At 33.7% G+C, this 24,058-nt stretch overlaps 1 protein-coding gene across 1 annotated transcript; it reads right to left on the reverse strand.

The window, feature by feature from the left end:
• Positions 1-578: 578 nt before the first annotated feature.
• Positions 579-18,482, reverse strand: LOC111060517. Its single transcript, XM_022348184.2, has 3 exons — positions 18,233-18,482; positions 13,903-13,957; positions 579-3,139 (listed from the first exon to the last, which is right to left on the reverse strand). The coding sequence occupies exons 1-3, from the start codon at positions 18,289-18,291 to the stop codon at positions 2,747-2,749; spliced, it is 507 nt and encodes a 168-aa protein (XP_022203876.2). The 5' UTR covers positions 18,292-18,482; the 3' UTR covers positions 579-2,746.
• Between the last annotated feature and the right edge of the window lie 5,576 nt (positions 18,483-24,058).

A 24,058-nucleotide genomic window follows, 5' to 3' on the forward strand; every position in this document is an offset into this window, starting at 1 on the left:
ATCAAAACACTTAGAATCATCGTTACCTGGTGGTGGTGATGTGATACTCGCTGTTTTTTTAGAATTCTTGCAGAAATGTGTGCACCGCCACTTCTTTTTTTCATTTTCGGTCATCCTGCGATATGTAGTTTCCTTCAGGCTGCATCCAAAATGAAATTTATTATCACAGCCGAAACACGTTACAAAGTCACCTGATGCTGGTAATTCACTATCACAATAGTAACACTGCGCCATGGCCAAAAATTTAAAATTTCACTTTGTTTAAATGAAGAAAGAGTTAGATTAAGACAGAACACGACTTGTTTCTTATCAGAGCTCTTCAATAAACCGTCCGCTCGCCTCAACGACTGTTCTCGACAACTTGTTATTAACAAAATCAAGTTATCAAGAGTTATCAAGTTATTAACAAAATGTTGATACCTTGATCTACATTGTTAGACATTGTTAGACATTGTTAGACCTTGATTAACATTTTGTTAATAACTTTGGTGTAAACGCAGCTTAATAAATCAACAACTAATTGTAGACAATATTTAACATCATTAACATTCCCTTAATCTCCTATTTTTTCTATCCAGAATGAACTTATCAATGAAGGTCTGCTGGAACTCATCAATAAAATCATTATAGAACTTGTCTGACTCAAATCGATCTGTCATTTCTGCATAAAGTTTACAGATTGATGGAGGTGCTGGAACAGCTGATGGTTTCTCTCTGTATCCTGCCACTTTCCACACAACCTTTCCATCGGTGTTTCTACGGTCCCTGCAGTCGATTAATTCTATCTCTGTATCATAATTTTCCCAAATTACTATATTGGTAGTTGTTTTTTTATGTATGATGGCGTCACACCCTAGAACACCACCCTTTCCAGGGATACCGTTCACTCCATGTTTCCCCTCAGTACCATTGAGCATGACAAGTTTGCTGCGATGAGAAATCTGTGGTTTCAAACTGTGAATCTCTATGCGGCCCTTGAGTCCTCCTGCACCTCCTGCACCTCCCATTCCTGCATCACTGCCCCTTGTACCTTTATTGTCTGCTTTGACTAAGTAACTTTTAATGACGGTTCTGATGAATATACCTCCATGTTCCTCTTCTATCAGTTGCTTCTCTCCATCATCACTTGCATTTTTGCCATCTTTGCCATCTATACCATCACCTCCATCTTGCCCATTTTGTCCATTGCTACCATTTGCAGTGATTGTTAACTGATGACTGTTCACATAATGGAGTACTACTCCAATGAAATTACCAGCTGACTGTCCAGGTCTTCCGTCATCACCAACTTGTCCATTGGGGGCTTTATGCTGTGCTGAACCTTGTGATGCACCGTCAAGACTGATCACAAACCTCCCGAGCACATGCCACTCTGGTGCAATGATCATCAAATTCCTGCCACCCAAATCCACATTGGTGTCAATGTAGATTCGGTTGGTCGCTAGTAGTGCAATTGTTGTAGCATCTGGACACATTCTGTTTCCACTCAACACTTTCAGCAATAAAAAATCACCAACAATCAAAAACATGCTGCCCCAGCAAAAATATGTTGGGTGTTGAATATATTCTTTTGCTTTTACATACATAGAATTGAGCTCATTGAGATGGTATTCATTCATTTTCAAACCAGCAAACTGGTTCAAACTCAAATGCTGCATCAGAGGCCCATAGTTGTGTTTTGTAACTATTCTATGTCTATTGTGCCTACTCAATACAGAACTGATACCTCTATAGAAATCCACATTGAGAGCAGAATAGTCAGTGAGCTTCTCAAACAACACACCAAGCATGATATGGAAGTCCAGCTCATTCTTTACAATGCGCTCAAAATCATACAGAGATGCTACCCATCTATCAATGGTATAGAAACCCCCACCACCCACACTCTCTAGACCACTCAGGGAATAGCTGAGCTGTTTCATCTTTTCAAATGCATCATTGCTGCAAGTATTCACCCCAACATCATACATGAATTTCTGAAGAGCATCTGCAACCTCATGGGGATTATGTGAAATGTTAACTGAGTGGATTAACACACCCACATCATGTTTTGCTTTTTCCAAACTAGTTACAATAACTCTGAGTTTGGAACAATTCTCATATTTGGCTACAAGAGAAGAATCAAAAAATTGTATTAGTGATTTACTCACATCTATTGTATAGTTGTTCATCTGATAGAATAAGTGATTAATGTAGAGTTTTGCTCTATCAGAGAGTGTGATACCAAAATCATTGACTCCAGCTTTGGCATAACCATCAGTGGCTAATAAGGATTGTCTGATCTTCTCAATAGATTTTTGGACAGATTCTGACTTCATCACAGGCCCCTCTTGATCAGGCTTCTTCAACAATGAAATTTTCTTCCTACTAGCAAGCAAGTCTCCAATGAAGTATTGAGAAAATGATAGGAGCTGTTTGTCAAAATAGCCACCAGTTCTATTCTGTTGATTTCTCAGTGATTCGCCTACACCTTCCAAAAAATTAACTATACCACTGACATATGTTTCATAAGATACAGGCCTATATTCTCGGTTTCGAAAAATAATGTCATTCTTGACCTTGGTAGCCACCAGATATGTAGAGTTCCTGTACTTGTTGGGATTTTTCAGTAGACTGTGAAAACTCTGAAGTGTGTTGAGGAAATCATCACGAGATCCACCAACAATTAGTGAGTCATAGTTGACCAGCACAGCAAATTTTATACGTTTCGAAGATTTGGCAACAGCTTGCAAACCATAAGCAGTAATTACTTCATGAATGGCACTGCGAGTATCCCTGAAACCAGGTGTATCGAAAAAATCACCCCGGACTTCACATCCAGAACTGCTTCAGGATAAGTAGTTTTTGACTCAGTTGTGATATTTGATACTCGTTTTCCTGTTGTGTCCAAGATGTAAAAATTGTTCGAGTCCGGGATATTCTCGACAGCTGTGAATTGGTCAGTGTGACCAGCAAGTAAATATACGAGAGTGCTTTTTCCCACGCCAGTGTTGCCAACAAACATGATGACGTCACCTGAAGAACTGGTATTTACTTTTTGCAGACCAGCGACCATCTCAGCAAATGAGCTGCTAAACTCGTGCAGATCTCTGTATTTTTCCTGCAGTAATCCAAGTGGGGAACATTGGTCAGTAGGCACCTGAAACAAAGTACAATGATTCACAATTATTCATTCAAATAATTGCATAATTATTTCAATAATTGAAATAATTGGGGAAGGACCAACAGGCACAGACCAAAACTGTTACAGTATTCCTCCCCCAAATTTTGATATAGCCTAGTTGGGATCAACTGCAAAAACCATTCAAATAATGTTTTTCACACTCGAATTACACTACTAGTTTCAACTTGAAATAATACTTATTATAATGATGGAGTATTTCAATAGAGCTTTTTAAATATTCAATTATAGAAGATCAATATAGTACCCTTGTACAGGACCTCCTAAATATTTAGTATCTAGGAGGTCCTGCCTTGTAATACCTTATAGGTACTGGGTTAATTCAAAAATATCACAAGATTTCCAGTTATTTTCTATAATTGATCATTATATTCATCCAATCTTTATCTCTTAACGAGTTAACGCGGGAGAGTGCCATGATTATTCTACACTTTCTCTTCACTATTCTACAAGATTTTTGTGAACATTCATTCCTTGTATGATACTTGTAACATGAAATAGGTAGTACAACAAGAATAAGTGACAATCTAGTTCATCAAGGTAACTATTAGTGCATCTGCAGGCATAAATTTGAAAATGTCGATTCCCTTCCAGTTTTTGTGTAGCCCACATTTTTGTTTTCCAAAGAAATCCATCACATATTATGTATGAATACTTTAGGACTCACAAGTTATTTGAATACTGAAGTGCTCCAAGTAGCTGAGTCACATTATTATTTTCCCACTGTATCTACTGAAATCCACCGAAATCTACTTCATGGGAATCTTGGCATTAGGAGTTTGTTCTGCATCCTAAGGATATGACCCAGTGTTTTGAAATGCATCCAGAATTATTCAGAGTTGGGAAATTACATGACGTATAGACTTACTCATTTATGAGTACAATGTGATACTGCTTCACCAGGTATGCTAAAGATGGAGTCCAGTGTCTTGAAATGTATTTAAGATACAAAAAATACATGTTAGTACTATTTAGGATGGGAAGTTTGATACTATTAGCCAGAGAAAATGGTTGATGTTATCATGGTACTGATCCACCAGGTATACTGAAAATGGAGTGTTTACTGAAGAGCCTAGTGTTTTGAAACGTATCGAAAATTCAAAAAAGCATGGAAGTACCGTTTATTAGGATAAAAAGTTTGATACTATATTCAGTGAAAATATTTGAAACTTGGAAATGTCTCTTAAAAAGGTTGAACTACACTGAACTTTTCAGAGTTTGAACTTTTCCAACTGTATTTGAGAAAGTATCCATTGTAATTGAGAATAGTCATTTGTATTTGAGAAAACGTCAGATGTAGATGAGAATAGTCAATTGTATTTGAGTCATCACTTGAAGTTGAGAATAGTGAATTTTATTTGAGAAAGTATCATTTCAATTTGAGAACATACGATTTGAAATCGAGAAGTTGTCAGTTGTAATTAGGAAATCATTCTGAAAAACCAGTGCTTCCAGTAGGCCTACTTATTGACCGAAGCGAAGATGAGGTCTTAGTTTCGACTCGATCGGCTTTTGTCTGTTTGTTTGTTTGTACCGCAGTTATTGACTGATTTGGATGAAATTTGGTACCGGTATGCAAGTTCTTTGAAACAAGGCGCAGAAACGTATGTGTAACGATTTTTAATAAGACCTCTGGTTTTTTTGTAATTTAAAAAAACCGTAGAAAAAATTGTATGTAAAGGTATAAAGGTTAATTTTGTTTTTCTTTTTGTGTAGTTGAGGAGATGATATTGTGGTATTCATTCATATTGAATGAAAAAGACTAAGAAATTGTCAAAAAAAATACATATTTATTGATACTTAGAAGTTAGAAAGACCAGTTTCGGTGATTACACCATTGTTAATCTCTGATAAAGACCGAAACCGGTCTTTCTAAGTATCAATGAATCTGTGGTTTTTTGACAATTTCTTAGTCTTTTTCATTTAAAAGGTGAAATTTGTATGTATTTGATATAAAGGTCCTCCTTGATAAGAGAATAATAGATGACATGGCTGAATCTTCACAATATTCTGTATTTATTGTACTGGCCCTTCTCATTAGATTGAAAGTTGTATTCATGAGCGAGGTCTACTGTTCGCAGAACTTCTAGTATTTTTCTTAAGTGTAGGTACCGGTACTCATATAAAATAATATGATAATATATTTAATATTCCAATAAAACATAAGTTTTTGAATAAAGAATTATTTTCAAGCCTCAACATCCATTGAAGAATTGCCGAATTGTTTGATCAAGAAATTCAATTGATTGATGATAAAGTTCAAATACGCCGTAAACATAGAGTGCAATATTTCACAAAATGTTTGGAGACAAAAGTCTCGTTACCTATAAATACACATAAATAATTCTCATTGATCATTCGTTAACAGTACAGGGGAAATCCTTTCTCCATTGAAAATAGCCTACAGTATTAATTTGCCCCCATGCAAAGCCTATGGTAGTAATTGGAATACTGTGTACGTCAGGGGTGCCCACAAGGGGGGGCATGGCGCAATTTGCGCCATCAACATTTTTGGGGGGGGGGGCATGATTTTTTTTTATATTTTATGTCAACATTTTGAACCATGGTTAAAAATCAAAGTATTGAAAAGAATATCCTAATGTAGTTAATTTTTCCCACCTTTACAATGTTATATTTTGGTAAGTGTAACTCAATATGAAGCATAAGCACAATTGATAATATTTTGTATGCAGGAATTTTAGTAATTTTAAGCTTATGAGTTTGAAGGTAACTTTGACAAAAATAAATTACAACTTCATCATCCACTATTATTCTAAATACCTTTGCTTAATTTAAATTTTTAATGGTCCTGATGTGTTGAGTTTCCTTGCTGTTGCATCCTAATTTTCTTAAAAGCACAATGATAAGTTGAATTGTAATATACATTAATCTAATAATTATTTTAATTTCGAAGGCGTTTCATGATGATATTAATTGTCTGAAATGGGAATGCAATTATAAACAACATCGCAAACTCTAGTGAATTTGACAGAAGAAAAAACTTCTCTTGTCAAAAATTTGTGAAAAATATCAAATGAAACCAATTTCAATCTTTCAAATTTACACCCTATTTACCACACAGTAATCAAGTAATTATTGTAATACTTCATTACTTTTTTCTGTTTTGTATAATAGTCCAGTCAAATGGTCGTTTTTCAGGAAACAGCCCGAAAGAACTTTTCGCGACGGTTCTATATGTATTTTGGGGCGCTGAATTCTAACCTGAAATTTGCTGATATGCCAGAGGGCGGCTTCACTGCTTCACTCCCAAAACTCGCAAAAAACCCCAAAGTTTCGGATTTTTTCAAGTTTTCCATTTAATCTTGAGAACCTTTAACTTTTCGAGTAATAGCATTCTCTAAAATATTGAAGATAATAAAATTTCCAATAAATTGAGTGGTCGCGCAGGACTCTACGATTTTTGATTCCGGATCTAAGAGTTTTCAAAAAAGGGGTATTTTTTAAGGGGGTTTCAAAATTATTCAAACCTACCACTTCTACCCTAAACAACTAGGATCTTTTTCTAGTAATGATAGAAAGCCACACATCACGTGAATTAATAACATTAATTCTGAACAGAATTCCTTAGGTACCTGTTTTTGAATTTAGAAGAGGTGGGAGGGGGAATACACCCAAAAATAGAAAATCATGTCCTACAGCCAAAATTCAAATTTTCATTATAATACCTTTTCATGGCCTTCCTAACAAAAAAGAAACATATTTCGGCTGAAATATCCTTACGAGAGTTATGTTCTATGAAATCACTCCTTAGATTTCAGTATTTCCTAGTGGGGGGCACACATAGGATATGTCCAGGATCAAAACTTTAATCACTTGTAACTTTTGACGAATGATCACATCTCCTCGTACTACAGCTCGTTCATATCAGCTCGTCAAGGCGGTTGAAATCATATGTATCATCTCACTAAAATTTGTTAAAAAAATAGGAAATTCCTCCTTTAGTGTATTTTAGCCCATATTTCAATGCATAGAAAAATGACCGATTTCTATATTCAAAACTGTGTGTCTCGGTAACTCAAAATGATACTTGGTCTTGATTTGAAGAAAAGAATTTCCTCTTTTATGTGAGGTGAATGATTTTTGTAAAAATATAATCGTGAAGTAAGATACGGTACGTTTGTTTCAAAAAAATCAAGAAATATGTGATATTTTTCCCATTTTCACAGTCTCGACAGTTTTTCGATATAAACAGTAATGCAAGTTCAATTTAAGGCAACTCAGCTTATAGAGCATGAAATTTTCTCTCATTTAAGACCAATCGCAAGTTTCTATCATGTATTGTACTCATTTTAGAGACTCTTTAATAACAGTAAATCGCAAGAAAAATGAGAAATACAGATCATTATTCAATTGGCTGTAACTTTTGAACGGTATTGAAAACAGAAGTATATTTCATGGGAGTGAAAAGAGGAGAAAATTCATCACAGCCTCGACCACTTTTTGGATTTTCTATCTGAAGTGTTCCACAAGATACGCAACGTTGCATATGCAAGGCTGTGAAAATGGGGGAAATATCACAAATTTCTCGCACATTCAAAGTTGCGTATCTTGTGGAATGCTTCAGATATAAAATCCAAAAAGTAGTCCTGCGCGACTACTCAATTCATTGGAAATTTTATTATCTTTAATATTATATAGAGAATGCTTTTTCTCGAAAAATTCAAGGTTCTCGAGATTAAATGGAAAACTTGAAAAAAAATCCAAAATTTTGGGGGTGAAGTCGCCCTCTGGCGTGTCAGCAAATTTCAGATTAGAATTCAGCGCCCCAAAATATATATAGAACCATAAAAAAAAATTCTTTCGGGGCTGTTTCCTGAAAAACGACCATTTGACTGGACTATAAGTTATAAAAAAATAAATTCGTATGGCTTTTGTTGGTGGGGAGTTCCCTTTCGGGAATGTTCCACCGCCTGAATATATAATTTAAGCCGTCAATGGGCCTTACGACTGTCATACTTCAGCCGGGACCGACAGTTTAACGTGCCCATCCGATAACACGGGAGTGATCTGGTTAAAAAACTTTTGGTAATGAGAGGGGTTCGAACCCGGGATCTCTATGCTGCTACGCAAGCACTCTATCCACTAGATCACGGATCACGGATCACGGACTATAAGTTGTTATCCTATTATATTAAGCAAGCAATTTATGTATATCTGTTCATACTTTTCTTTTTTATATCTGGTTATTTATGTTCAACGGATCTCGGAAACGGCTCTAACGATTTTCACGAAATTCGGAATATAGTAGGTTTATGATATCAAAATTCGATTGCATCAGGTCTCATCCCTGAGAAAACTCCCTGAAGGACATGAAAAGGATAATTCATCCTTGGAAAAACAGATGATGATTTCGTCGTCTGTCGATAACAGAAGATGCGTGTGCCTGTGTGGGAGATCAGCTGTGTAATCAATTAGCTTACCGTATCTCGCGAGAAATTTTAATTGACTCGATCTAAATACAGTAATCTGATTTGTTGACATGAGATGGTATATATCATAATATTTAAAGTTAATCATTATTTTACAGTTCCAAGTGATTAGTGAGTGTTATTTTGTTATTCAATTTGGTATGTAAACAATCTAAATTAGAACTTTTATGTTTTCAAATATTTGGACTGAAAATTTCACTTGAATTCAAGTGTATGAAACATAACCTACTTTTTGGAATATTAAATATTCCAACTATAAATTTTATAGTGAATAAATCAAAATTCGGGGAAGAAACAGATTTGGGCTGTGCCTGTTAGTCCTCCCCCAATCATTTTAAAGAATTGAGTTCTGTTTATCAATGAATAAATAACGAGCAAAGCTCGGTGTCCCGATATTTGGTATTAATAGATAGAATTTATAAAATTTACTTGTTCAGATGATATCTTTATTCCAAAAACCAAACCATTTGAAGATACATTTTGTTCGACTTGTGTTATTTACTTCTGTAATGTTAAAAAGTAAATACTACCAACAACACAACATCAGTGACAACCTATTCCAATTTATGATAAATATTGGGGCACCGAGCTCCGCTCTGGAGTGCCTACAAAAGCATACAAAATTAAGAAAGAAGAAATTATAATAAATATTCATAGTTCATACAGAAAGGTTCTATCTAATCACAGTGGATTGAGATTGATTCGCAGAGGAATGCAAAAATTTTCTCTCACAAAAGCATGTTAAATTTTAATCCTGATTAATGTCACGTGAACTAAATCACAGAAGACCATCTCAAAAAGATAGCTTATCTGATTGGTTCTACTAGAATTAATCAGGATTAAAATTCAACCGGCTTTTGTACTACTGCCACTAAGTACCTGATTGAATTAGGTACAAAAGTTCAACAGCTGAGTCATAATTTTGTCTCAGTCCCACACACATGCACTCGCTCACTCACTTCCATCATCAACAAACGACGAAATTATCAGCTGTTTTTCCAAGGATGAATAAATTCTTTTAATGTCCTTCAGCGAGTTTCCCCAGGGATGAGACCTAGTGCAATCGAATTTTTATATTATAAACCTACTATGTTGTGAATTTCGTGAGAATCGTTAGAGCCGTTTTTGAGATCCGGTGAAATACAAAATTCACTACTCACCATTACATGTGATGACTTCCCAAATACAATTGACTATTCTAATCTACACCTGACATTCTCTCAATTACTAGTAGTTCTGTGAACAGTAGACCTCACACAGTTTTCTCATCCACAAGTATCCTTATAGAAATAGACACGGCCAGACATCTGTGTAATGCATGCAATAAATAATCAACTTGTCAGCTGGATTGTTTATATAGTCTGATTGATCCTATCTTCAAAATAGATGATATATAAATAGTGATATCAGAGTGTGGAGGAATTCCTTTTCTTTCCATATATCATCCTTAAAATGCAAAATTTAAAAAAAAACCTTGCGTATACATCGACGCGCAGTTGAAAAAGGAATATTCCTGCCAAATCTCATCGAATTCCATCAACGCGTTTGGCTGTAATCGTGTTACATAGAGACAGACAAAAGCAAATCGAGTTAAAACATAGACCTCACACTACCTTCGGTCAATAAGTGACTATTCTCAAATACAATTGATAGATAGGCTACTTTCTCAAATTAAATTCATACTCTCTCAAATAAAATTGGAAAAGGTGTAGTGGTGTTATTATAAAATGAAAGGGTACTTGATAATAATTTTTATTGTGGTTCTATAGTCAGATAATAGCTATACATTACATATAGATTGTTTATTATATGCTATTAAGGTATATAATATCATTAAGATTTTAAACGATTACAGAATAATATTCTACACACCAGGATTAGAGTAGTTTTTAAATGTGGAGTCTCTATTTCTATTCATCATTATCTTCTGTGATTGATTGATTAAAAATTAGAATAAACTTAACTTTTGTTGAAGGAATGTGAAAGTTTTCTATAACCAGTGTCGGCTGATACAAGTTAATTGAAAGCCAATAATTGGCTTTCATTTGATGAAAGCTTTAATAACGAATTATTTTGTTGTAAAATGGTAGGTACTATGATAGACTAATATTTTACAACTGGAAAATTAAGTACGGTAGCCCTGAATGTATACGTTCTTGGAATACATTATTTTTAAGAACGTATACATTCAGGGATACCGTACTTAATTCTCCAGTTGTAAAATATTAGCCTACCATAGTACCATTTTACAACAAATATTCTTAAAATGTATTCTAAGAACGTATACATTCAGGGCTACCGTACTTAATTTTCTAGTTGTAAAATATTAGTCTATCATAGTACCTAGGTACCATTTTACAACAAAATATGGAGTGATCAGTGGTCTAGTGGATAGAGTGCTTGCTTAGCATCATAGAGATCCCGGGTTCAAACCCTCTCATAGCCAAAAGTTTTTTAACCAGATCACTCCCGTGTTATCGGATGGGCACGTTAAACTGTCGGTCCCGGCTGAAGTATGACAGTCGTAAGGCCCATTGACGGCTTAAATTATATATTCAGGTGGTGGAACCTTCCCGCAAGGGACTTCCCACCAACAAAAGCCATACGAATTTACTTTTACTACATCAAAATAATTCGTTATTTTATATTAAACAGTTTTCAAAAGGGTATACTATGATATTATTCTACAACTAGACTAAATATGTATAACATTCTCACCGAATAGAGTGGGCAACTCTTTAGACAATTGGAATGAGAAATATAATTTTATTCATCAACACAAAAAAAAACTATTCACAATCCGTACATCAAATAATATTTGTCAATCAGTCTTAATAAATGTGTACATCTTTACAATATAGACAGACCAGATTTATCAATCATCATATCAGTCATAAAATGTTCATTACAGTACGGTACCTAATTCCTTCATCAAAAAATTACCTCCTGGTTTTATAAAAAACAATATCACTGGTAACATTGATAAATGGATCCCAGAAAAAAATATTTAACACCTCAAAAAGGTATTAAAAAGGTATATTTTGATTTAGAAATAATATAATCTTTTAACAATTTTATTCGTGAAGAAAATTTATTTTTAATGATAAATGGCCAGTTTCCAAGATAGAGATGATATATTTTTAATATTAATTATATTTTTACATATTGGCAAAGTACGATCTGGCAACGTTGTGGTGCTAGAAGAGGATATCGCTATCGAATGATAGACAAGGATAGCAGAACCAATATCCATCAAATACTGTCATTATAACGTGGACTTCACTATTATATTATAGAATTTTGATTATGCTTTATATCTTGTTTTAAGGGAAGCAGACCAAAAAATTGCTCCATAAAGCTGGGTTTACACCAAAGTTATAAACAAAATGTTAATAACATAATCCTTACCGTATAGATTCTATTAAATTGAACGGAACTTGAAAACACATATGTTTATTATATGTATGATAAGATATGTTCAATCTAATAGAATCTATAAGGATTAAGTTATTAACTTTGGTGTAAACGCAGCTTTAGTCATAATGCTAACATATTATGTACCTTTCTCAGGAACCCTTTGAGGTAGACGTCTAAAATTTTGTACAGTACTACTCAGCACTATTATAAACACTTTAGCGAGGGGTAGTTTGAAAATAATTTATCCCATTTCATATGCCTTTTTGTAATTCAATACTGTGTTTTCGAGCAGTCATTCAGGAAAAAATAATATTTAGGTAGTGAAAAAATGGTTGAAAACTGAAAAGCTTGTGCTAACGCATGTAGAAAGGTCATGTTATTCATTATTCAAAATATCAGGTTGATCGGTTGGATAGATCTCTAGTAAAAGGTACATTATATGTTAACATTATAGCATATGGAGTTATTTTTTGGTCTGCTCCAAGACCAAAAAAGCTATTATTTGTAAGCTATTATTAAAAAGCTATTAAGCTATTATTAAGCTATAAGCTATTATTAAGCTATTATAATATTTAAAAGCTATTATTTATTATTTTTATATGCATTATAGCATATGGAGCTATTTTTTGGTCTGCTCTATTATGTTAACATTATAGCATATTATGGAGTTATTTTTACTTTCCTTGCCGTATTACCATAGGTAAGGAAAGTATTGCTTTCCGAAAAAAATTAAGGTACCCCAATTTCCAAATTTCTATACGTTTCAAGGTCCCCTGAGTCCAAAAAATTGGTTTTTTGGTATTGGTCTGTGTGTGTGTGTGTGTGTGTGTGTGTGTGTGTGTGTGTGTGTGTGTGTGTGTGTGTGTGTGTGTGTGTGTGTGGTGTGTGTGTGTGGTGTGTGTGTGTGTGTGTGTGGTGTGTGTGTGTGTGTGTGTGTGTGTGGTGTGTGTGGTGTGGTGTGTGTGTGTGTGTGTGTGTTGTGTGTGTGTGTGTGTGTGTGTGTGTGTGTGTGTGTGTGTGTGTGGTGTGTGTGTGTGTGTGTGTGTGTGTGTGTGTGTGTATGAGTGTATGTGCATATCTCATCTCCCAATTAACGGAATGACTTGAAATTTGGAACTTAAGGTCCTTACACTATAAGGATCCGACAAGAACAATTTCGATCGAATGCGATTCAAGATGGCGGCTAAAATGGCTGAAATGTTGTCAAAAACAGGGTTTTTCGCGATTTTCTACAAAATGGCTCCAACGATTTTGATCAAATTTATACCTAAAATAGTCATTGATAAGCTATATCAACTGCCACAAGTCCCATATCTGTAAAAATTTCAGGAGCTCCGCCCCATCTATGCAAAGATTGATTTTAGATTTCCAATTGTCAGGTCTCAGATATAATTTAAACAAAAAATTTCTAGTGGAAACGATTGTGCATGGACATCTCTTCAATTAATGTCCAGTAACATTTTCACCTAAAATTGAAAATAAGCTTGAAATTTGAGAAAATGTAATTATTCAATTGCAAACTGTTGGCAACTGTTGATTCTATTAAATGATTCACTATGAAGAGATAGCAGATCTCGTGTGTATCCAGCGCTATTGACCTTTTACCAGCTGGCTCAGATCTTTGACTTGAGATGCGCGTTTACACTAGCGTCAGGTGATCAATTTTCATAACGGCAAGGAAAGTTGTGTGAGTGCGCCACACCAGATTTTTTTGGTCTGCTCCCCTTAAGAATATTGTTGATCATACAGTTGTGATAAGGTACATATTAAATGTAGGCCTAAATGTTTTCAATACTTGATAAAGCAAGTGCAAATTGATTGTAAAACATTCATTACCATAATTTATTAACTTACCTTCTGCACTGATTGTTTAAGTAATCCATCACCATTTCCTCCAGTCTTACTGGTCCTGGAATCAAAGAAATTACAGATTTTTTGAAAAAAAGATTAAAATCACAGTCAGGACATTATCTAATCGCAGATATTAGTTAAGCACAGTGCTTTCTATTACATCAAATACTAATATGATAGTATAGCATAATATTATCGACATTGCTGTTGCTATCCTATGATATACCTGTGATAATCCTAGTAATCAATTTTTGATCAAAATTTGGGAGAGAAATAGTACAGACTCAGCCTAGTTATTCCTTCCTGATCATAATATAATTATTATGATGACAGTATATTGCACAATAAATGGATAAATGAATATGTTTTCACTGTTTTTCTATTTATTTCTGTATTATGTAAATCTTGCTTTCCCAGTAAAAACATTTGAGCCTAATGCTAACCATAAGTCAGTTATTCACTGTTATTCTATGTATTTCTGTATTATGTAAATCTTGCTTTCCCAGTGAAAACATTTAAGCCTAATGATAACCATAAGTCAGTTAATGTCTAATGCCTCATGAGTTAATCATAAATCATAAGAAGTAAAACATGGTACCAGTGGCGCCCTTTCACCAAACTGCTTGGGGGGGCAAAAACCAAGAGGTATTTGGGGGGATACCCCCAAAGGATAGAGGGACCTGGGTTTTCCCCATAAATGTTACATTTATGAGATATTATTATTATATGCTTCATTTTTCAAGTTTTATACAAATGTGGTTGAAGTATCAATACAAAAATATACATTATTAGTTATTAAATCATGAAATGTTTATTAGAAATATAGGTCTACACTCTACAGAGAGGCCTCAAAGTAGGAATACGCTGAAACAGATTTCTTAAAAATCATGGAAAAATATAAATTTTTCTTTTACAATGAAAATTTCAACAATTTCATTGGGGATCATATTCTAATTGCAAAATAACTTTCAGTTACAAAGCTAAAGATACATCAAGCTGTTCCCATAATTCTCAATAACTCTTATTTACATACATTTTTGATTGTCTGATTGTGCCCTTTCTTTTGCTTTCACTGTGACATCTTGCAACTTGTTAATTCTCACATTGAAATTTATGCAATAACTCACTTATTGTGCCCCAATCAATAATATTGTACTCATTCTATATTCAAACTGTACCACAGAGAAAAATATATTCTTTATTACTCCGTACCCGTATCCATACTTTCAAGACAATTTTGCTACATTGTAGATACTGTAGAAGGAATATATTATACTACTGCTGTTAAAAAAAGTATTAAATCATTATGAGATTCTAAGGATTCGTGTAGATAGACCCGCATTTTCATTATTTATCTGATCCTTGAGGGGGGCCTAGGCCCACCCTGCACCCTATAAATGGCGCCCCTGCATGGTACTCTAATGAATTGGCAGTCATGAAAGAATCTTGTTTTACTGTATTTTAATTTGATAAAACGTTTTAATTTTGATGTACACAGAGAAATATATAAGAATATCAAGTATTCTCACAACAGACAAGTAAAACTGGCTAAATTGAATTTCAATATAACGGCCTAGTCAGTAGTGCAATTAATAAACCAAAGATAATGTGGAAAATTATCAAAGATAACTTAACAATAAATAGTAAACCTGCATCTAAACGTAGAAATGTAAACTTGAACGTTGAAAGTTTCAATTATTTTATATTGACATGATAGCTGAAGTTTTGGCTACTATACCAGATAGTACTTAAGCTGGGTTTACACCAAAGTTATAATCAAAATATTAATAACATATTCCTTGAAGATTCTATTAGATTGAACGGAACTTGACAAACACATATGTTCATCATGTATGATAAGATATGTTCAATCTGAAAGAATCTATAAGGATAAGTTATTAACATTTTGTTATTAACTTTGGTGTAAACGCAGCTTTATAGTGTCTCACATTATTTAGAGAGAGTGCAAACGCGAGGTATATCTTTCTCCTTTGTATACTGTTGAAGAGGTCTACTCTTCTCTCAACTGTTTGAGTAATAGTGGATGTCTTGATAATTTCAATTTAAACTCATCTGTGGAGCTAGTAGTTACCACATCCATGTCATATTATTAATAGTTGTAATAAATCTGGTATCTTTCCTGACTTACTTAAGATTTCTAAAATTGTACCCATTTTTGAAAATCTGATGTGGCGCACTCACACAACTTTCCTTGCCTTTATGAAAAATGATCAACTGACGCTAGTGTTCATGCGCATCTCAAGTCTACTATTCAAAGATCTGAGCTAACTGGTGACAGGACAACAACGCTGGAGACACACGAGGTCTGCTATCTCTTCATAGTGAATCATTTAATAGAATCAACAGTTGCCAACAGTTTGCAATTGGATAATCGCATTTTCTCGAATTTCGAGCTTATTTTTAATTCTAGGTGAAAATGTTACTGAACATTAATTATCATGCTCAATCTTTTCAACTCGAAATTTTTTGTTTAAATTGTATCTGAAGCCTGATAATTGGGAAACTAAAATCAAACTTTGCATTGATGGGGCATTGGGGCGGAGCTTGGGCATCTTCTGATTTTCAAGCTCCTTGAAAACAACAATTTGTTGTCATGCAGAATTTGGCTTTAGGAAGAATCATACCACTTGCCAGGCGGTTATGTCTTTTGTTCAGGATGTAATGGAGAATTTTTTTTATAAAAAATTGTTTCTATAGTGTGGATGAATATTCCGTAAAAAATCATCTATTATGATTCAGTTTCATGAACTGCAAAACTTTAATGAAAATGGGGTTGTCTAAATCAAACTGAAAGAAATTTTAGTGATACCGTAATAATGATAGTTCTAGTGATTGAATATTTGGTGATAATAATGTGAAATATTTCTTCTATGTTTGGTTTTGAAGCATCTAGATTTAAAAATCTACTTTGTGAAAATAATTAAGTACTGGAAATTCTGTGCAGTGAACAACGGGTAAAGTCTAGGTTCAGTGCCGAAGTACTTTACCTAATTTTTACAAGACTTACCGTACTAACTACAAGACTTAGCCTATTTCGGGCTATGTGTAACCTTATCTAAATTTGGGAGAGAAATAGCACAAGGTTACCTTGTTTTATCTCTCCCTATCATTTTGATGATGTACTTATTGTATAAATCAATAAATAAAGAGATAAAATAACTGATAAAATTAATCAATTGTAAGTTCAAGCATTCATTCCTATCAATTTTGTTGCTGTATAAATATGAAACTCTTTTCCCACATTATTAAATAAATTTAGTAACATCAAATTTTAGTTTACCACTTTCATTTTTAGGCTATAATATAATATTTCAATATCAGAATTCATATCTATCTAATAATAAAGATTCTATTGAAAGTTGAGCTAAATTAGCTTTAGTTTTTGGACGGACTGTATAATTTTATTGAAAATTTATACAGCGAAGAGATTAAATGGCAATAAATTAATGGACTGAGTTTGATCTAGAAAACCTCATTTTCAGTAAAGTTTTGCAGCTCATGAAACTAATTCGTATGGATGATTATCATAATATGAACATGAACTAGCATTAATTTAATGTTTATTATTATTTATCCTATTGACATTTGTAAATAATGGCTCTTGAAGAGTTGAAATAGTTGTGTTGTGATAAAATGAACTGAGTTTGTTAACATTCCAAACAGGTGACATCAGATACTTGTGGATGAGAAAACTGCGTGAGGTGTACTGTTCACAGAACTACTAGTTAAATAAATTTAATAACAAAAAATTTCAGCCTACCACTTCCATTTTTATAATAAAATATTTCAATGTCAGAATTCATATCTATTTAATAATAAGATTTTATTGAAAATTGAGCAAAATAAGCTTTAGTTTTTGGATGGACTGTATAATTCTATTGAAAATTTATATAGCTACAAAATTGAATGGGAATAAATTAATGGACTGAGTTTGGTCTGGAAAACCTCATTTTCAGTAAAGTTTTGCAGCTCATGAAACTAATTCGTATGGATAATTATCATAATATGAACAAAAACTAGCATTAATTTAATGTTAATTATTATTTATCCTATTTACACCTGTGAATGGCTTTTGATGAGTTGAAACTAGTTGTGATGAATTGAAGGGTGCTTCAAAATAATTACATATTTAATTTCATATTAGAAGCCCTGAAAAGAAAAAGTGAATATCTAAAACTAGTATTCTAAAGTGATAATACTTTCATGGAAATAAGTTACTTGAAATAGAGGAATCTGAATAAATATGAATGAAAATATAGTGATTGATGAATGAATGGAGTTGAAAGCACACATGCATCAAAACACAGCCTACCTGCTGCTATCCACTGACGATATAATTACTATCAATGTTGCAACCATATAGAAATCCATCTTCAACTCACAATGAAAATATTCAGATGTTGCACTATTATATACGTTGTCCACTGCCAAGAAAATATATCAACGCATTCCACAGGGATTTATCAACTTATTATCTGAAATAATTGTCAGTTTATCAAATTATCAGTTCAAATTTTGTGCATTAAACCAGAGATAAATAATCTTAAATCTCTTCACTCTGTGATTGAACTTTGTGAATAAAAACTGTAATTATTGAATGTTTTACATAAAAAACCCTGAGAGTGAATGCTTTTTTTTATTATGTGTGACAAGAATGTATCATTGTCCTTTGAACAAGTCTATTTATGATTGAATGTATTGATTGATAACAGAGATGCAGTTTTTGCAACAAAATTATCTCAATTAGTAAAATGATTAATGGGGTCAAGACATTGCGGTCAAGATTGTGATTGAAAAACTGTAGTTTTCCCGGAAAGTTTGTGAGTTTTCCCTGTACGACAATAAAAATTATCTTAGTTGTCACAGTTTATCGACTAGGAACTGTGGACATCATCAGATTCATAATTATATACTGTTATTGTATAGAAATTTTACTTATATATAACTGTAACTACATAACTAAATATAACTACTGCATAATTGTAACTAAATATAGGCCTAACTACATAATTGTATTGGAATTTTTTCGCATATTACACATAAATTAATGTTACATGAAAAATGTGTGAGATGATTAAAATACTTTAGTGTGATGTTTGGTTGTATCTATATTTCACAAACAACAACAATAGTGATAATCCAAGTAAACTATACTAGTTTTAAATCGGTAGTTCCAAGATACAAGATTCATCTTGTTTCTGCTGCCATTAGTTTTACTTCCCTTGCCCTATTACCATAGGTAAGGAAAGTATTGCTTTCCGAAAAAAATAAGGTACCCCAATTTCTAAATTTCTATACGTTTCAAGGTCCCCTGAGTCCAAAAAAGTGGTTTTTGGGTATTGGCCTGTGTGTGTGTGTGTGTGTGTGTGTGTGTGTGTGTGTGTGTGTGTGTGTGTGTGTGTGTGTGTGGTGTGGTGTGTGTGTGTGTGTGTGTGTGTGTGTGTGTGTGTGTGTGTGTGTGTGTGTGTGTGTGTGTGTGTGTGTGTGTGTTGTGTGTGTGTGTGGTGTGTGGGTGTGTGTGTGTGTGTGTGTGTGTGTGTGTGTGTGGTGTGTGTGTGGTGTGTGTGTGTGTGTTGTGTGTGTGTGTGGTGTGGTGTGTGTGTGTGGTGTGTGTGTGTGTGTGTGTGTGTGTGTGTGTGTGTGTGTGTGTGTTGTGTGTGTGTGTGCGTCTGTCTACACGATATCTCATCTCCCAATTAACGGAATGACTTGAAATTTGGAACTTAAGGTCCTTAGAATATATCTGACACGAACAATCTCGATCAAATGCGATCCAAGATGGCAGCTAAAATTGCGAAAATGCTGTAAAAAACAGGGTTTTTTTGCGATTATCTCAAAAACTGCTCCAATGATTTTGATTAAAGTTATACCTAAAATAGTCATCAATAAGCTCTATCAGCTGCCACAAGTCCCATATCTGTAAAAATTTCAGGAGCTCCGCACCATCTATGGAAGAATTATTATTTAACGAAAATCCCAATTAAATGATATAAATTAATTAGCATTTGAACAAATAATGCAACTTTCAACTTATTTTCATCTGTTGGAAGACATTTTTGTACATCACTTTGTTTGTACGGATTGCGTTGTCTGTTCTATTTCGATTAATTAGATGTGAACGGTTTTAGAGGACGGGATTTTACTTTCCTTGCCCTATTACCATAGTTAAGGACAGTATTTTAGATAAGGAAAATTACCATAGGTGAGGGAAATTTTTTTTCAGAAAAAAATTAAGGCACCCCAATTTCTAAATGAGTTGTCCAGTTTCAAAACTCGTTAACTCCAACCAAGCATTTTTTTCACAAAGGACAAAAAACTGTGGTTAGATTATACAAGGCAATAGCACTTTGGTAATATTTTTAAAAAATGTAAAAAAAAATTACTTTTATTGATGTATCAGGTCATAAATCATTGATTTGGAATTTTTCAGTAATTTAAAAAAAACATTTGCACATAACAGGTTTTGCAGCAGTATTAGCATTATGACGGGTTTTGCACCATTATGAAAGATAACGAGTTTTGTTCCAGTAATTCTAAAATTGAGAAAAACTTATTATTTCACTATGAATTCAACTGTATTTGCAAATTTTATATTTTGTTTGGACCTTCTTATTGTCTGGGATGAAAAACGCATATCCAGCTATAAAAAAGAAGTTTATCAACTAACAAACATACCGGTAACCAAGCACACATAGCCAAAATGTTGCATCATAAAAATGAATCAAACCAATCTATAAATATAATGAATGTCTGCTTGTGTGTTTGTTTGTTTGTTTGTTTGTATGTTTGTTTGTTTGTTCCCTATAGACTCGAAAACTACTTGACAGAACGGCATGAAACGTTGGGTATATGTTGTGTGAATATTGGGGATGGTTTCTGACCAGAAATTTTAATAGGGGGGCCAATAATATTTTTTTATTGATCCATTTTACAGACCTATGTATTCGAAATTTTCGGCCGAGCGGCTACCGAAGAACGGAAACATGATCATGATTCAAGATCATATGATTTGGCATCTAAAGTTACCAGCTGTATAATGAACACGTCACCCTGTGATAAATTGTGTACTGGAATTATTATAACGGTAGTTTGGAGTTGAAGTTAGTGTAACGTAGTTGATTGGTACCAGCTGTAGATAATCATTCCTCAGGTTAGACACACACCAGTCAGTAAAGAAAAGACAAGACACGTTCAGTCACAATACTTCAAATAGTTGCTTATGAAGACATGTCTAATTGCAATGACTAATCTTTGTGAGTTGCATCATAAGCAACTATGTGAAGTATTGTGACTAAACGTGACTAGTCTTGTCTTGACTAACAGGTGTGTGCCCACCCTTAGAAGAGCTATACAAATAATTATCACTCCCCTGTCATTGAGAAACTGGGAAATGTTGGAAAAAATTATTCACCTCATGAATTTACTTTCACCTTTTAATTAGCTTTTAATTATCATTCACCCTTTGAATTTAGCTTAGCTTATATTCATCCTAAAATGAAAGATGGAAAGAATATGGAATTCAGTGTAATCCATGTACATCACATATTTCCCGGACCATCTATTGACAATCAACAACTATCAAAAAATAAATTCATCTTTGAAACACTGATTTGACCTATCTTTTTTTCTAATTCAACACTTTACTGATAGATATCACTACCAATTGATTGAGAAGAATATGTTTTCGGAATAATAAATGCTGCATGACTAAACACATAGGAAGTCCGTATTGAGATGCAAATGAAAATATTGATTGTCAGATAAATTTCATGATTCACCAAATAAAGTCTAAAGTCAACTTAAAATCTGTGTAAAAATTTAATAGTGGTCAAATTATAATAGAAACTATACAAAATATGCATTTGTATTAGAATATTATTACAACTGAATACATTGAAAAACATAACGTGGTTTGCAGCAGTAAGGAATTCAATACATTCTACTCCATAGAGACATAACGAGTTCTGTTGCAGTATTCGTTTAGTAACTATAACGGCTTTTGCAGCAGTACGAGGGGTACACATGACGAGTTATGCAGCAGTATCCAATCTTTGACGGCCATTTTCATACCTTTTTAACGTGTTCTGTAGCATTTAACAAGTGGGAATAGTTGTATATGAACCCAGAGAACAAAATGGCGGTCTTAACTCGAAATTGAAAAAAATGGAGATAACGAGTTTTGAAACTGGGCTACTCAAATTTCTATACATTTCAAGGTCCCCTGAGTCCAAAAAAGTTGTTTTTTGGTATTGGTCTGTATGTGTGTGTGTGTGTGTGTGTATGAGTGTATGTGCGTCTGTGTACACGATATCTAATCTCCCAATTAACGGAATGACTTAAATTTGGAACTTAAGGTCCTTACAATATAAGGATCCGACACAAACAATCTCGATCTAATGCAATTGAAGATGACTGATAAAATGACGAGAATGTTGTCAAAAACAGGGTTTTTTGCGATTATCTCAAAAACTGCTCCAACGATTTTGATTTTAAAGTTATACCTAAAATAGTCATCAATAAGCTCTATCAGCTGCCACAAGTCCCATATCTGTAAAAATTTCAGGAGCTCCGCCCCATCTATGCAAACTTTGATTTTAGATTCTCAATTATCAGGCTTCAGGTAAAATTTGAAGAAACAATTTTGAGTGGAAAAGATTGAGCATGAGAATCTCTACAATTAATATCCGTAACATTTTCACCTAAAATTGAAAATAAGCTCGAAATTCGATAAAATGTGATTATCCAATTGCAAACTTTTGGCAACTGTTGATTCTATTGAATGATTCACTATGACGAGATAGCAGACCTCTTGTGTTTCCAGCGTTATTACCCTGTCACCAGCTGGCTCAAATCTTTGAATAGTAGACTTGAGATGCGCGGGAACACTAGCGTCAGGTGATCAATTTTTATAACGGCAAGGAAAGTTGTGTGATGCGCCACACCAGATTTTTTTATCGCGGGTGATTCCCACATGAGCTTTTTACTCTAATGTGGCTACGGAAAGTGCGAAGGTGATTTGATGACATGATCGAACGTCTATGCCTGCCGGCGGGATTCGAACCTATGACCAGGTAGAGTTCTTTAAGAACTCTATGTAGTGAATATTATGTCTGTTATCCATTTGAAAATAATTAGGATATTTGTATAATGTATTATAGGTTAAGGCAGATAAGTTAGAGATCTTATTATATATCATAATGAGCTCCCTCCTACACACAGACCTGTAGTCTTGTAGTGGGGCGGGGTTCCTTTTTATATCTTATTGTACTGTAACTCTCATTTTTGTATGTAACATTCTGGGAAATAAATTTATTTGATTTGATTTGAGTTAAGCTCAAGCAGACTGAAGGGTGCAATGCCTGAAGCCCTGAAGGGCGTTCACATTAGTCGATTTACTTGTATTATTGAAGTTTTCATTTCAACAATGAATGTATTTTGCAAACTCAGGTTTACAAGATCAGAAAGTTGAATCCACCCTACCAATGTAGATAGATCCTTCTTCAAGCTTTGTTGATTCAAGTAGATATTAAAAATGTTTAATTTCTGGATTCAGCTTGATTCTTGAAGTTAGAATTTAACCTACAAATGGGAAAATGAGATGAAAACACTTGCCAATCCATGCAGAATGTTTAAAAGCAGCTAGAAAGAGAATTATTGTGATGCAAGAAAACATTATGATGCAAGAAAAGTATGAAAAGTAAGAAGAAAACTTCAAGATTTATTCGTTTTCTACATCATAATCATATACTTCTCAGGTTATGAAAACTTGAATTCGTTTGAATTTAACTTCAATATTACCGGGTTACCGTACGAAGCTTTGAATATAGGAATTTTTTTTTGTGGGGATTGAAATCTGGAAAAGGAAGAAGAAAGGAGAATTGGTCAACATTTTCTGTCGAAATGAAATATTAAACAAATAAAATGCAAACTTTACTTCAAGTTTTCAAGTTAGTTCCAGTAAGTTGTAACAAAAACTAGCCAGTCTATTATTATTATCAATCTATGATTACTCTAATAGAATAATAGATGGCAAAGTGTTTGGCTATTCTCTGCTTATAGCTACAGTGAAATTGACTTCTATCAGTATTTTTCATAAACGCTTTCTATCCAACTAAAGTGATCCAACAAAGTGAATCAC

This window comes from Nilaparvata lugens, chromosome 6 (genome assembly GCF_014356525.2).
Source record: "Nilaparvata lugens isolate BPH chromosome 6, ASM1435652v1, whole genome shotgun sequence".
Lineage (NCBI taxonomy): Eukaryota > Metazoa > Arthropoda > Insecta > Hemiptera > Delphacidae > Nilaparvata > Nilaparvata lugens.

Bases quoted from the DNA above. Each gene is read 5' to 3' on its own strand.
- LOC111060517 (XM_022348184.2), bottom strand. From the start codon at position 18,291: ATGGATTTCTATATGGTTGCAACATTGATAGTAATTATATCGTCAGTG. The intron at 13,958-18,232 runs GTAGGCTGTGTT...CTTTGATTCCAG, and splicing joins TCGTCAGTGGATAGCAGCAG to GACCAGTAAGACTGGAGGAA. The intron at 3,140-13,902 runs GTAAGTTAATAA...ACTTTGTTTCAG, and splicing joins TTAAACAATCAGTGCAGAAG to GTGCCTACTGACCAATGTTC.